The sequence below is a fragment of the Phoxinus phoxinus genome (genome assembly GCF_949152265.1).
Source record: "Phoxinus phoxinus genome assembly, chromosome: 20".
NCBI lineage: Eukaryota > Metazoa > Chordata > Actinopteri > Cypriniformes > Leuciscidae > Phoxinus > Phoxinus phoxinus.
The window spans coordinates 26195192-26212108 of NC_136895.1; the positions used below are offsets into that span (position 1 = coordinate 26195192).

A 16917-nucleotide genomic window follows, 5' to 3' on the forward strand; every position below is an offset into this window, starting at 1 on the left:
TGTGTTCAAGCTTGACTTAAAATATTAAGTTTAGTTAACTTTAGTTTAGTTTGGTTAAGTTGGATATTTAAGTTATCTCAACAAATTTTAACTAATCGCAGCCACATTTTTTACAGTGTACACCATTATATAGGGGAAATCACCTTTTATACACGCAGCCATTCATTCATGGTATTTTTATAGTTTCAAAGTCACACACTTAAAACATCTTGCGAGATGTAATATTTAAAGTGATCAGTCACATGGTATTATCAGTCAAGTGTCACGATACACGCACACAAAGAAAAAAGCTAACAACTGAGAAAAATGGCATTAAACTTGTTGAAAATGCCACTTTTTCATTTAATTTAGCTTGATTAGTTTTTTTTCCTTCCTTCTGGAAGCTGTTCTTCATAAAATGTGCAGCGCACAGATAAACGTTGGGTTTATAATGTTCAGGAACAGTGTTTAAAACAAATTAAAATAAAAAATGTTTGTCTGCCTTAGGAAGGTCAAACAAATAAGTTTTGGAAACGAGGTGGACAAAACAACGTCTCTTTGACACAGGGACAACACTGTCTTCTCTAACACAGCTCAACCAGGCCCGCACCTTTTTTTGTGAATTACGTGGGTGGAGACTATGAATGAGTAACATTGTGACCCGGGAAAAATGCGTTGTAGTCCAAACGAGCTTTGTATTGTAACCTTGGAGATCTTTTTTATTCTCAAACAGCAAAATTACAGACTAATTAAACTTGAAAAAGTATAATACGACCCCATAAAGAATCGGCCACAGACGTATTTGGACATGGGCGTGGCTTCTGAAATCACACTTGGATGGGCGTGGCTTCTGACATCACACTCGGATGCGGGTCAGGTTGGATGTCGTATTTGGACATGGGCGTGGCTTCTGACATCACACTTGGATGGGCGTGGCTTCTGACATCACACTCAGATGCGGGTCAGGTTGGATGTCGTATTTGGACATGGGCGTGGCTTCTGACATCACACTCGGATGCGGGTCAGGTTGGATGTCGTATTTGGACATGGGCGTGGCTTCTGACGTCACAGTTGGATGTGGGTCGGGTTTGAATGTCCAGCTAAGGCTGCAGCGAGTCACTTCTCGCACATTTCATTAGACTTGTTCGACTTCATGCACCTCTGCGCAGACCAATCGGCGGCTGACTTGAAGCAATGCATGCCGGTTCGAAATTTTGTCCGACTTGATACAGCGCCGACGCCACGTGACTGTGACGTATGCCATCAAAGTAGCGCTAGAGCGATTCGAGAGCAGGAGCGGCTGCATGAGCTCTGATGTAGACACCTGTTCTACGATTGGCCGGATTCACCGCATGACAACAATCATGTGTTTTTCAGTGTTTATTCGCAGACCTTTAGTTCCAATAAAGCTCACAAATCAGTTTTTTTATGACAGTAAACACTATTTTCATGTAGTCGTGACTCGCGATGTTGTATTGTGTCATGTTTATCAAAATAAAGCTGATTAAAAAACGTCGACTCCACTTCAATGATAGTAGCTAGGCTTATGTTGAACTTTATTCTTATTCAAACAGACGCTGTATGAAGCAGTAGCTACATAAAGTATTGAATGAAAATGGCTCTGGAACATCTGTGTATTTGGCAAATATTGCATGTATTTCACTTCAGCTGTGGTCAAGTATGCAAACACCACGTGAGTCACTACGGGAACCAGACTGACCAGTCTGACTTCACGTCTCCGTTTACACGCGGCAACTCTCGCCGATCGTTACATCCAGCCGCAGCCGATGTACGCTCGGAGGTGTGACGTTGGATGACCAGGCTAAAACCAGCGGGTTTCATGCTGGCTTGTTTTACTATGCGTTTCTTTTTTTTCTTTTTCTTTTCAGTTGCTCCTCACTGAGATTTTTTTATTTATTAATATTTTGCATTTAATAGAACTGCCAAAGCAATCATAGCAAAGTTTTCAACAGTGCTATTTCTGCCAGTATTATTATATTAAAAATATAAATGAAATACTTTTGGACCCCCGCTGTCTAGGTATTTTAGTGGCATTTGATAACTAAACAACAGGATAAATTCCTTACTGTTTTGTATCAGATGGCAAATGAAATAGCCTAAATGAAATAATTTAAAAGACACAAAGAGGCTATGTAATATTTTGTAATAATCTTAACAGCTATTCTTCAATATAATTATAAAAGTTTTTTTTTTTTTTTTTTTACATTTATTTACATAAACATGCTTTTTGTGTGTGTGTTGACTAGTTAAAACTTTGTCATTTTTCCAGTCAGATTGTATCAACTTATTTTAGGCTGAATTATCAAGTGTAGCCTATTTGCCACATTAAATTAAATGATTAATCCATTGAATTCTGCATATAAACATTTAGATGTTTTCCTGCATATAATCCCTAGAATCGTTGTGTTTTAAAACTCCTTACATCTGGCTCAAAGTTGAAATAAATCTCAATAAATATTGTTTTAAAAAAGATGTGTTACCATTTATACAATGTTTAGCAAATTAACTCATCTAGGGATGGAGAAATTAAGCCCCATGAACCTCTGAAGCTTTACTACAGCATTCAAAACATTAACCTGGAAATATAATGTATATTATTATTGCTTTCCTACACGGAGGAACTTTTTCTATCTGATGTCATTCTTGCAGAAGAAGCTTTTTCTTTATCCCTCACTGGGCACCAAACCACAGAAAATAAACCAAAATTAGCAACAAAAAAACATGTTTAGTAAATTCAACGACATGCTGCTTAGAAATTATTCACAGTAAATTACACTCAACTGTAGCCTACCGGTTTTTGGAGTCAAGTTTAAACACGCCTGGTTATGATGATAAGTGCCGGCAGTTTCCCTTACGTCCATCACGTGACTTTCTGAAAACAATAACCTCGACACGCTCCGTTGTAAATTGCGCTGGTCTGGATCCATGCTGGAGCCTTAGTGTCCCCAGACTCAACTGATCGTCAGTATGAAGAGCCTTGGATTAATATTTCTTTTCTCATTAGTTGTGAACGGTAAGTGTTGGGATTTTTTCTTTTGTTTTTGGTTTTGTTTTTATTTATTTTTTGGCAACGCTCCAAATGTGTTTGGTTTAAGTTGCTAGTGGAAACATGCTTTAGGAAGTAAATGTATGTTTTAGGAATGTAGAGGCTTCCGGGTCTAAGACAACTAATGATTTCCCCCCCTTTTTTTATTCTATACACTACCATTACAATTTTTAGATCAGTAAGATCTTTTTATGTTTTAAAATAATTATCTTCTGCTCACCAAGGCTGCATTTATTTTGTACCAAAAAAAAGGAAAAACAGCAATTTTTTGGAAGAACATTTTATCAATGTTGAAAACAAACAAAAACAAATTCAGGATTATTTGATGAATAGAAAGTTCAAAGAACAACATTTATCTGACATAGAAAGCTTTTGTGACATTATAAATGTATTTATATTACTGTCCGTTTTGATCAATTTAATGATTTCTTGCTGAATAATTTCTTATTTTTTTCAATAATTTCAATTTCAATATTTTTCTTATATATAAAACAGTAGTTTATAATATTTTATAAAAAGCTATTTCCTCTCATTTGTAGTGCATCTCATTTCTCAGAATTTTCTTCGAGAAATTAATTTGAGTAAATCTGTCGTATTTAGGTGATGGGGGATTTTATTTCTGCTTACATTTAATGTGAAATTCAACGTAAATAACGGTTTCTGTGTGTTCTGCAGATGTGTCTGGTGCTGAGACAGATGTTGTGGAGTCTGTATCAGTGATTGAGGGAGATTCTTTCACTCTACATACAGATGTTACAGAAATACCTGATTCGATTGAGTGGAGGTTTGGAAAACAGCTCATTGCTAGAATCAGTGAATCTGATAAGGACAAACCCACTAAGCCTAAGAGAGAGAGACTGCAGCTGGACCATCAGACTGGAGATCTCAAGATCAACAAAGTTAGAATCGCAGACTTTGGACTTTATGAACTTGAGATCAACAGCGACACCGCCGGCTTATCATCAAAGAAATTCAATGTCAGTGGTGAGTATGTCAGGTATTTGAGGTTTGAGACTCAATGAGAAAGTGTTTGCTCTCTGACAGAAATGTTTCTGTTCATTAGGTGTGAATAATCTAAATGGAGTGAAGCTCGTGCCGGTGCTGGAGAGAGACTCTGTCATTCTATCGCCTGGTCTTACTGAAATACAGAGAGATGATCAGATAACCTGGACGTTTAATGGCACACTCATTGGTCAACTAAAAAATCAAACAGCTGAAATGTTTTCTGATGTTCTTGATGGGAGATTTGAAGGCAGACTTCATCTGAACAAACAGAATGGATCGCTCATCATTACTAACGTCGGACCCAACACCACTGGACCTTATGTGGTAGACATCACCAAGAGCGGCAGCAGTTACACCACACACAAGACTTTCAGAGTTACTATCATTGGTGAGTCACTTTAATATTGAAATGCTTTAAGGATCTCAGAATGCTTTAAGGAACAGCCGTACCACCCTAAAGTTTCACTTAAAAAATACAAATAAATGAATTCAGCAATTTAAAGAATGATCCTCACAGAAGAGGCATATTCAAGTCTAAGTATTCATCAGTGCAGTCATCAGTGTTTGAATGTGATTATTATGAGTTTGAGTTTGTTTGAATCATAGATGCTTAATTTTTTTCTCCATTGTTCAGACATATTGTGTTTTTTTAAACACCAGATGCAATGTGATAAGATTCCAGTGATAATCATTTTTTTCCACCATACGTGACAACATTAATCACAAATCACAGCCAATCAGAAGTGCTCATGGGCGGGCTTACTGTCTCACACTTGCAACAAATTGGATAATTAGGCTACCACATTATCAAATTAATGAAAATGAAACAATTTTGACATTCAAAATACATACTTCAGGGCTGGTACAATATATTTTCTGGTACAATATCAATATCTGGTACACACTTGTTTGTTCAGGGTTTGAACATTCTTGTTTCCTTATATAAAAGCCATGCGCTTATATAAAAGCCATGCAAAGATGTCAACCACTGTGTTGCAGAAGTAAATATCATTAAATTAATATAATTCCCCTGTTCCTTTTCAAGATCGGTTCATTGACATTGCATTAGTAGCTGACGCTATGAGATACTGAAGCCCAATTTTATTGGCCAATGACGCTCAAGGCGCACATGTGATGGCCAGAGCCATCCTCTATATAACATGACACTGGCCATCATTGCCTCAGAATATTTCTCCTTCAAGCTATTGGAATATGACTCTTACCATAGATTTATGCTCTCAAGAGGAAAACACTCTCTTCACAAATCCCCTTCAGCGTTCCAGTGAAGAAGTGGATGGGGCTTGCATCTTGTGCCTGGGCTACGCCAAGATGACGTTTGACAGGCCCGGCTGTCAGCACTGTGCAGAGGTAACTGTTGGGATGCTGCGCATGAGGCTCTCTATTGTGCTGAGCGCTGTCTCTGCTGCCCCTCTGCTTCCTCCTCCCGCTGCCATTGAGTCATGGGACTCATGGGAAAGTTCATGTGCATGTAAAGGCAGACGTCCCAAAACGTTTGGCAATATAGTGTATGTGGCTGCTATCTCATCGTTTCATGCCCAAGTAAACCAATGCTCGGTTGGGAGGCATAAGTTGGTGACGTGTTGTTTTAAAGGGAGCGAGGCAGCTAAACCATCCTCGCTCTTCTATGATGGCTCTCTGGGATTTGGCATTAGTTCTAAAGGCCATTTGAGCCGCTTCGCTCTACTCAGCTGTGAGTGATCTCATTTAAGACGTTAACCTCGCTTGTCTGGAGTTTGGACGGGATGATTGTGTTTTAGGCTGCCATATACCCCAAAGGAGTTAGTTATGGTTTACAGATACCACTTATGCCTCGCCGCTGTGTCCTGTACACTCGTTTCAGGTTTACATTGAAATCAATCCAATTTCAGAGAGACTGTCTCACTGGATTGTGGATTAGTTACATGCTTTAATATGGGCTTATTTGCGGTTGGCTGATGTTGAGGATGTGTTGTGTGATGGATTGCTCTTGAGTTTGCTATATTGGAATATTTGAGGCTGTCTTTGACATGCTGCTGTTTTCCGAGAAATGGATGATCTTTGTAAAAAGGCAAATGCCTAATGTGTTTTACTGTATGCTTAATCTCCGTCTGTGAAAGTTATCCTGTGTTTTACTGTATGTCGAGACAGATGGAGGGAACAGGATGTCGGTGATGGAGGGAACTTCTGTCACTCTAGAATCTGGTGTTATAATACACAGAGATGATCTGGTCATATGGAGGTGTGAATATGGAGACTCTGTCATAGCAAAAATGAGCTATGGGATCTTCGCTACATTAGATGGTGCTGATGGGAGATTCAGAGGCAAACTAAAGCTGGACTACAAGACTGGATCTCTGACCATCAGGAACATAAGAACTAAACACGCTGGACTTTATCATCTCGATATCACTGGCAACCGGAGCACCATATTCAGGAGATTCAATATTTATGTCTGTTGTGAGTATCTGAAGTCTTTTAATTTAACAACAATCATATTTAGATCAGCATGTTTTCAAATTACCTGAGGTTAATTGAGCAATCTATTAATCTTATAGTGTAACTGACAAGCAAAACTGAAAGGTGCAAACGTCAGTCAGAAATGATGGTCAGATTGCTGATTGGTCGATCTCTTTATCATTACAGCAAGAGATTGGTCTCCATTTGTTATAGCAGGAATTGGTGTTGCTGTTCTGCTTCTGGTCATGTTTATTGGGACTTGCTGTCGAAACAGGGTCTCTCGTCCAAAATGTTTTGGTAAGTATTACAAAAAGCTGATATAACAAGTGAAAAATTAAAAAACATTTTTAATCTGATTCATGTTTTTAAAACAGACAACTGGAGGAATCCGGAACACCAGGTAAGATCCTGTTTGCACTATTATTTGCAGCACATATAATAAAATTGGGAACAAAATACATTTTGTTTGTACTGCCTTCGTTTTTGACCTTTTTATTGTCAGAACTGGTGCCGTCATCTGTTGTCAGCTTGTCAGTTTAAAAAAGAATACATGTAACAAGAAACTTTTGGGATAAATGATACCAGTCTTGCCATCCAAATCGAAATCTTATTTACTTCGTAATTTTTTTTTATTTATACTTTTTTTAAAGAAGCCTAATTTTGTTTTATTGGCTGTATTAATAGTTAAACATCATAGAATTATTTTAGTTCAAACAGTGAAAGTCTATTTTCTGCACGTTGCTGATCGTATCTCATGCTCTGAGCTTATCTCTGGTATTTGTGTTTCAGTTAACGTCTCTGATGTAATATGAGAGTTATTGTTTGCATTTTTGCGTGGCTTTATCAGATTTGTGCAATCGCGTAAGCTTATTTACTGGAAGGAAGGTGAAAATCAAGTTCAGCACAAAAAATATTCAGAAAGCCTCGGGCAGCTTAATCAGAAACACTGATCTCAAACGTTTTGTAATAGTGTTTATTACAGTTAAACACAGGACAGCAGGTGGCAGTTTCGCTAGATCTTTTATTCCTCTCCTGAAGGGAAACATCCACTGCCTCTGAGTGAATTGCCCTTAACGTTCTCTCTCCCATTCAGTTACAATGTGAAAAGGAAGAGGTGAAGACAGAACGGGAAATTATGTTTACTTCGGACATCACACCACTTAAAGGGAAAGTCACTCAAATTGCATTCACACATTTACATCAGGTATGTGTTAATGAACAATTTTGTGAGAATTCTAATTAATGATATTTAACAGTATCATTTGTATACCTGTTACTCTAGGAGCTTGTTACAAAGGCTATTGTTTGCTGTCACTCTAACCTCTCTATTAAATCTCTCCCTCTGTACTTTCAGGAACGAGTATACACAGCACATTGCTTTAGCGAAACTTTCTCGGCAAACATTAACCGCATGATCTACCCCACCCTCACAGAGATGGAAGATCACAGTGAAATACGGAGACGCCCGCTAAACAAAGAGATGTGATGTGCAGCAAAGTATGGTGTCCCATTCATGGCTTTTCTGATCTGCATTTCACCCATCCAGGTGCACGCACACACACACACACAGCAGTGAGTACTAAACACACACACACCGTGAACACACGCCCGGAGCAGTCGGCAGCCATTTTTCCTGTGGCATCCGGGGAGCGATTTTGGGGTTAGCACCTAAATTCACTGCTTATACTGAGACTCGAACCCGCGACATTCGGACTTTCTAAACATTAGGCCACAACTGCCCCTGTAAAGTTACAGCAGCGTAATAAATAAGTGTTTATATTTCTCCTGATTTATGAGGTGCTGTGCATAAATGCAAAAGTTTGCAATCTTTGACTTTATACATGATGAGTTCTGTATCTCTATTTTATACGGGTAAAAATGTTGTAAATTACTTATTCTGCGCATGCGCCGTCTTTGCCTTGCAGCACAGCGCTAATAAGGTGTCAGGTTACAAATGTCGCTGCATATAATATAAAGTTTACATCCTGCCTTATATTTGCTTTCAATCATTTGCTAATAATGTTCATGTTTAATTATTCATCTTATTTTATGTATGCTGTATTAGTGTCACCATCTTTAATTATCACTATTATTATGTATACTCATATGTCACTATTTCTATTTTATAGAAAACCACAACCACTCATAAACACCCCCATCTATAAATCTGATACTTCTGAAAATCAATTACTCAATTACTACAATCTTCTGACAATTCATGGGTTATTCCCAGAAAACAAGTTTGTTCTGTCTCTAACCGGCCAGACGTTGGGGAGTCAGCACCCTGAGCCGGCAACTTGTCTATGGTGAAGAGCTACTAAAAGCCAACCATTTATTTCATAGCTTTTCAAAAGGAATCATTTCAATAATTAAAGCCCTGTTGTTTTAATATCCATATTGATCAATGATCAAGCACCGCTGCTTGGTGGTTTTAGTTTGTTTGACAATATAATGTTACTGTAGGATTTCCACACACATTTATATACATTACCTCATGAATGAAAATATAATGCAATCTGAGTAATTTTGTGTCATATCTAAAATACTGTCAGACTCCTCACACCTGCTAACAACTTTATTTTTAGAACCAAGGAAAATACTTCTATAAAATGTCAAGTGGGTTTTTGGAAGATCTTTTGTATGTTCATGTAAAAAACTAATTACATTTAATTTGAAATGTAAATACAACAGCTGTGAACTTGTTTGTTATTAAATTAATCTGATGTATGAATTTATCATCATAAATAATGTGTACTGAACTGTCACTGAATCATTTAAGAGCTGCATTTCAGACCTTGCTTCAAGAAAGCAAACGTACATCTCTTTTGTTACTTCATTTATGCTGTTTATCGCCTTTAAATAGCTTTTTATATTTGCTTATTTTATTTCATATTTTTCTGTTACTGTCAAATCTTATGTTGTAGGGCACTTCATGATCTTCACAATTGACTTAGAGATAAGGTGAAGTCTCCATTTCAACGAATGCTTTTGTTAACCGTGTGCTCTCAATGTGCACTATGTTTTTGTTTTTATTATTGATTGATATTTATGTATGAAATGTATGAAATGGCACGTGATGATTAATGGGGGGGGGGGGGGGTGTACATTTGTGATTGGTTGTTTAATGAATAAAATCACCTTGAGTGAGCACAGCTGCAGCTGTGTGTGTTGCAAGTCAGATACGTTGTTGCGTTTACTCTGTGAACAGGTTATGGGCCCAGAACGTCAGGAAGTCAAGCGCTTGTTTTAGTAGAGCCATGAGTAGGCCTAACGCCAGAAAAACGGAAGATAGCGGTCGCTGGTCGCGGCTACTGTTCGACGGGGATGAAAAGAATTATGAACTTTGGGAGGTTACGTTTTTCGGCCACCTCCGGTTGCAAGGCCTGAAAGAGATAATTACTATGGAATCAGTGGGTGTGGAGACACCGGAATAAGCGGCTTCAAATGCCGAGGCATATGCGGAATTAATCCAGTTCTTGGACGATAAAAGTTTGTCGCTTGTAATGCAAGCAGCAGCCGACGATGGGCGCGCAGCGCTACAGATTTTGAGAGACTACTACGCAGGTAAAGGAAAGCCACGAGTAATAAGCCTGTATACTGAGCTAACCTCGCTTCAAAAATCAAGCAGCGAGAGTGTGACTGAATATGTTATTCGTGCTGAAACTGCTATCACGGCTTTACGAAATGCTGGAGAGACTTTGAGTGACGGACTGCTGGTGGCTATGGTTCTAAAGGGGCTTCCTGAGACTTTTAAACAGTTTGCCATCCATATAACGCAATCGGATGACAGGATAGCGTTTGCTGAATTTAAAACAAAGCTTCGGAGCTACGAGGACATCGAAAAGATGCGTGCTCCAGCTGTAGAGGATAATGTAATGGCTGTGCAGACAACTGAACGGGATGTGGTGTGCTACAGATGCGGTCTGAAGGGACACATTGCCCGCGCTTGCCGGCGCAAACTGTGGTGCAGCCACTGCAAGAGTAATACTCTGTGAACAGGTTATGGGCGACGTAACCTGCAGGAGGAGACGGCGCCAGGACGCAACATGGAGGACCACCGAGGAAGCGACCGACGAGTATGTTTTCAGGGTGACCGATGGAGCGGCAGGATTCCAGCCAAACAACCAGGGTGTCGACGTGAGGGGCCTGATGGTCGACTGCGGGGCAACCTCGCATATCGTCACCGACATCTCCAAGTTCAAAAGGTTCGATGATGAGTTCCAGGCAGGGACTCATTACATGGAGCTAGCTGACGGCACAAGGTGTAAGGGAGTAGCAGAGCGCAGAGGTGATGCTGAGGTATGCTTGGTGGACATTCGAGGACGCCACCAAAAAACAATGCTGAGATGGGCGCTGTACATTCCCTCAATACCCACAGGACATATTTTGAATCTCCTCCATACTTATTATAAATGTGGCGCTCAAAACTGATTACTGTCCGTCGCAGACTGGGAGGAGCAGTTTATAATCTTCCCGGTACTTTAGACCGCGGTGTAAACGCAGAAAGCAACCGGTCTAGGGCAAAAAAAGTTCCTGGGAAAAAAGTTCCTGGGACAAATTTTTCCGGGTAATTTCGGTGGAAACGCGGCTTATGTTTCTCACCAGGCATCTGATGAGGAAACTGATCAGGTGCAGATCAACATAGATTACTGTTATAGAGTGACATGTAATATACCTGTGACTTTCACAGAAGCTGTAACCTCGGACAGATCAAATGAGTGGGTCACTGCAATGGATGAGGAGATGCAATCACTTAGAGAAAATCACACATTTACCCTAAGTAGTTTGCCTGAGGGTAAAAAAAGCAGTGGGGGGCAGATGGGTTTATGCGATTAAGAATAACATAGATGGATCTGAAAAGTGCAAAGCACGTTATGTAGCCAAATGATACAGTCAGAAGAGAGGTGTTGATTATAAAGAGACTTTTTCCCCTACAGCTAACTTGACACGTATCCGAGTGATAATACAAAAAGCAGTACAAGAAAACATAATTTTGCACCGCATGGATGTAAAAACTGCCTATCTGAACGCACCAATAGATCACAAAATTTAAACAGAACAACCAGAATGAAGAATGGGTTATGAAGTAAAATCTGGCACAAATGAAAAATTGGTTTGTAGATTGGAAAGGTCATTGTATGGGTTAAAACAATCGGGCAGAAACTGGAACAAGGTACTACATGAGTACTTGACCAAAAACCACTTTGTGCAGAATCAAGCTGACTATTGTGTGTATACAAGGGAAACAGCTAATGAAAAAGTGATCATTGTAATATGGGTTGATGATTTGTTGATTGTGGCAAGTGATGAAAATGTTCTTAGACGTGTGAAGGACATGCTTACTGAAAGATTCCAAATGAAAGACTTGGGCAAATTAAGGCATTTTTTAGGTGTTGATTTTAACCAGAGTGACAACTGTGTGAGAATGTCACAAGCAAAATATGTGACAAAAATATTGCAAAGGTTTAACATGCAGGATTGCAAACCTAGATCGACTCCTTGTGAACAAAAAGTTGACTATAATAATGATGCCGAAAAGATGATTGATGTGAAAAAATATAGAGAGGCAGTGGGAAGCCTAATCTATTTGACCATCTGTACTAGAGCTGATATACGTTTTGTTGTAAGCAAACTGTCACAATATTTCACAGAACCAACTGTTGAGCAATGGTCCACAGTTAAACACGTACTGAGGTATCTTAAAGGTACACTTGACAAAGAACTGTGGTACAGAAAATGTAATGAGACACTGGGAATAAGGGCATACAGTGATGCAGACTGGGCAGCTAGTAATGACAGACGTAGTACAACAGGCTATTGTGTAAGTTTAACTGAATGCGGTGCTTTGATTTCATGGAAAACAAAGAAACAGCCAACTGTCGCCCTGTCCACCTGTGAGGCAGAGTATATAGCCCTAGCCACAACCATACAGGAGTGTCTCTATCTTAAACAACTGTTGGAAAATCTTGATACATGTCAATACTCGCAACCTGAAGTATATGAAGATAACCAAGGTACAATCGCCTTAGCAAAAAATCCTGTGAGCAGGCAAAGATGCAAACATGTTGACATCAAATACCATTTTATTAGGTCTTCTGTAAATAATGGTGACGTTACATTAGTGTATTGTCCCACTAATGAGATGGTAGCAGATGTGTTGACAAAGCCTGCAACCAAGTGTAAGATGATGAAGTTTGATGCATTTATTTTTGGAAAATAATGCGTTCTATGTTATCAATGTGAGAGCAAGTGGGGGTGTTAACCGTGTGCTCTCAATGTGCATTATGTTTTTGTTTTTATTATTGATTGATATTTATGAAATGAATGAAATGGCACGTGATGAATAATGGGGGTGTGTACATTTGTGATTGGTTGTTTAATGAATAAAATCACCTTGAGTGAGCACAGCTGCAGCTGTGTGTGTTGCAAGTCAGATACGTTGTTGCGTTTACTCTTTGAACAGCTTTAATTATGATACTTGTTGCATCTGCTCAAAGTCTGTATATATAAAGCAAGTTTGAGTTTGACATTTACATTTGATTTTTTTTTTATATATAAATAAATTTTTCTGAAACAAGGAAATTAATTATAAATGTGATAAATGCCAATAAAAACACATCTGATTTCCCCATATAGACTAGAATATTTCAGAGTTTGCCATGCAATTATTGAGTTTGTAATCAGAAATAACTCAAGTGATTGAGACTTTTTAATATTATTATTATTATTATTATTGGATTATGGCGCAAATCTTGGAACAGTGAATTCCTGGTTAGGGCACTACATACTGCACTGTAAACGCGAATAAGTTGGCAGAACTCAAAACATTTAAGGCAATCAATTGCCTCAATTTTTTTAATTTCTGAAATTCAAAGAAACATGAAACATGGTTACTACTGTAAATTAAATTGCTTTGTGATTTATAAGTGCACAATGTTCTTTGTGGTGAACATTTTCAATAATTCTGATATTTACAATAGTAATGGTGAACATGTTGCCTAAGCAGATGGCATTACACAAGCATAAACTTCTGTAGGAATATGACCCATCCCTCTAGTGGTCAAATGCTGTTAGTTTCATTTCTGAGGGTGCTCTGCAGCACAGGTAGGAAGGCAGTGAGGTAGTTGTAGATATATATATATATATAAAATGTGGGGGCTGGGTAAATATGACAGAACACATGTTGGGTTATTAATGATTACGGATTACCTTCAGTTTTTTACAGTATTGCATATTTCATATATTTTAATACATATTGCCTATATTGCCTATAGTCCCGTTTTCTCCGCAACAGCGCTGGATCTTGTGCAGGTGTTGTGCCGAGTTTCGACCCCCTGCCAAATTATTACCCCCCTCGTCGAAGTCAGTACCTGATTGCCGAATCCTATCCTAACCACACTTAATCCTAACCCCTCCCCAAAAAACTAATCATAAACCTACCAATGTTAGGGGGGGTAAGAATTTGGCGGGGATCGAATTAAATATAATAAAAATGCATCCAGATATTATTAAGTAATCCCTGAAGTAATTCATCCAGTAGCTTTTTTTTCTGTGACAACAAAAGCAGACTTCTTTTGTTAGCAGTTAGCACTTAGCCTTAAGCAGGGACTCTGGTGAGTTTTTTTTTTTTACATTTTAAAGATACATTCATTAATCTGGTGCACTTAGAGTCCCCCAGATCCGCTGTTAAAAATAAATAATCCACCCGCCAAACCTATGATATTCTCTGATATCTGCATCACATTACAATTATTATTATAAATTATCAGTGTTAAGCGTGATAATATGGTAAAATATCACACTGAAGTAGGCTGATTTAAAAATAACATTATTTAAAATAAAAGTTCTTCTTTTGTCAAAATTATATTTCCTTAATAGCCTCAACAGAGGCTTTACTCCCTTCAAACTTAAATTGTCAACTTTTCATTACATCACTTTGGAATTTGTATAGGTTTATAAAGGGACTGAGGTCACGTTAGTAACCGAGTAGTATGTTATTTCTTTTTATATATATATATATATTGAAAATTGTTTTAATCAGGGCATTTGTCTGGTTGGGCAAGTAGCCTACAATTCCCTTTCACTTGTCCCTTAAAAAACACACTACGTGTCAGGGACAAGCGTTAATGTCGAAACTATATTCAGATCAGTAAATTGCCAACCAATCATAAAATAAAGAAATATTATCTTACCGTCATCGTGAGGTGAAAATGAGGATCCACTCTGCCAGACTCTCGTGAAAGTGCTTATCTATAGCACAAAATTAATTTCTCGTAGGCTACCATTTATTCGTTAAAAATAGTTTTTGCGTGCATATGATACGCAGTTTCGCGGGCAGACAGTTTGATACGCACTTTATGGCGTGTAGGCTAATACGCACGTACTCCACACCCCTAATCCTACCCAAGGGGTTTGCAGTGCGTATCATTTACAAGCAAAGAAAAAACTATTTTTGGCGTATTTTGGCACGATAAATAAAATCTATCTGTTAACAAATTCAACAGTCTGTAAATTCCTTCAGAAAACAGCGTGTGGCGCACTTGAGCGTCTTTTCAGACGCAAATCTAATTTGAAGTAGCCTACTTTCTAATGGCAGCGGCATATAATATAATAGCTATATAGCCTATAGGCTACCTAATAAATTATGTTTCTATTATTTTGACATACCAGGGGACCCCCCAAGGTAATTTGTTTGGGTCTTATCCCTTGATGCTTATGGGGGGCCCCTATATGCCAAAAAATCTTGCCATAGCATTTTGCAGTTTATCTCTGCTAGTGTAACGTTCAGAGAGGGTCCGTGTTTCACTTATTTCCTAAAACGTTTACTGATACTGAGAGGTTTTAATATGATAGTGCCATTTTCGATAAATTTATTTAAAATTAAAGTTATTTAAAATTGAATGTTTATCATATGTTCACATCTCGCTGCGTGCCGCCATGTTCGCGTGACGTCACTTGCTATCGCATCTCGGCAACAAAAGTTATGGACTTCCCGCATGAGTTGTAAATCCAATTTAAGAGACTTTTCTTTGCAGAAGTTGGAAAGTATCACTTAGTAGGTGGACTAATTAACATTCAATCTTAAAAATAATATTGCACAGTTACAATTTGCAAGTAGCCTACAAATTATCCCATTTACGATTTTCACCTGGTGAGAGATACAAAAAATGTCCACAGACAGAAAGAACGACTGAGGGAGCAGAACTTTAGCCTAGTAAACAACCACACAGAACACCCTAGCGACCGCATAGCAAGTCTCTGAAACCTCAGACTATACCTTTGACATGTGCTTTTGCAAAGCTAGAGAAGGTGCAGATCTTCATCAGTCCCTCAGAAGTCTGGAGTTTAACGCCATAAGGATTCCTCAAGGTAGTGGTGGGCAGATCGAGGCTTCGTGAAGCAATTAAACAGTTGAACCAAATGTGCCATATTGTAGAGGCTTCGAATCAATCCGACACCCGTCTTAACGGTGACACCTAGTGGTCACTTGCAGGTGTTGATCTGCTGATCTGCCATTAATTATTTTTTTATTTTTTTCTAATATGTGAAGCTTTATATTGTAAGCTGTTATTTTGGTCCTGCAAAATGAATATTAATAAAATAAATCAAGCCCCAATGTCTCACTTTTTTAGAGATTTTTATTAAAAAATATTAATTTATCTGCTGTGGAAGGGCTTAGCCTACTTCTTTTTTTAAAGTTAATTTCTCCAGCTGAAAAAATCCTCTCACAAGGGACACTTGTTGCTGGCATGCAAATATATATTTTTAGCTAGGACATAGAAATGAGGAAAGATTACTGCTCTCTCTTTCCAGTAAGTTAGTGGATCATGAGTTCTGGGCAAATACGTATCATTGATGTATTTTTTCACTTCCACTGTGGCATCAGCTGTAGCATATTGTGTAGTATCATCTGGGTTTGATGGATACGAGTATCAAAAAGTTCCCATAAATTGTCCTGTGCTTCTGTTGAAGATGATGATGATGATGGGTCTGATGTTGACATTTCTGGCTCTGAATAGAAATGAAAACAGCAATTAGTAACAAATTCTAAACTGACGGCATATGGCAGAGAAGAAAACCCGCGTAATATCAAAATACTATTGTTATCGTGTCACGAAATGTAATTCTAAGAGTGTTTCAGTCGAGAATGTAGTTGTTTAAAGCTCAAATCTGTGGTTTATTTATAAAGATAGCGCCTATTTGAAAAATGTATCTGACGTTTTCGAAGTTGTGAGATCCAGGCGATCACCGGGCGTTCAGCGCTCAATAACCCCGACTGGACCAGCTTTTCCTCGGCTAGTGCTTCTGATGTTTGCCGCTGGCTCTGGTGTCTTTAGTCTAGTGGTTAAACATGAGATATTATTCGTCTTGTGTATATCTAACGGGCGATCTTTGGTCTCATTAATCTA

At 38.4% G+C, this 16917-nt stretch overlaps 1 protein-coding gene across 1 annotated transcript; it reads left to right on the plus strand.

Moving 5' to 3' along the window:
- The first annotated feature begins 2803 nt into the window (after window positions 1–2803).
- Window positions 2804–10132, plus strand: LOC306987868 (uncharacterized protein). The gene is made up of 8 exons (XM_079592470.1): window positions 2804–3013; window positions 3722–4030; window positions 4110–4439; window positions 6200–6508; window positions 6695–6805; window positions 6883–6908; window positions 7602–7712; window positions 7863–10132. The coding sequence occupies exons 1-8, from the start codon at window positions 2968–2970 to the stop codon at window positions 7992–7994; spliced, it is 1374 nt and encodes a 457-aa protein (XP_079448596.1). The 5' UTR covers window positions 2804–2967; the 3' UTR covers window positions 7995–10132.
- Window positions 10133–16917: the final 6785 nt, after the last annotated feature.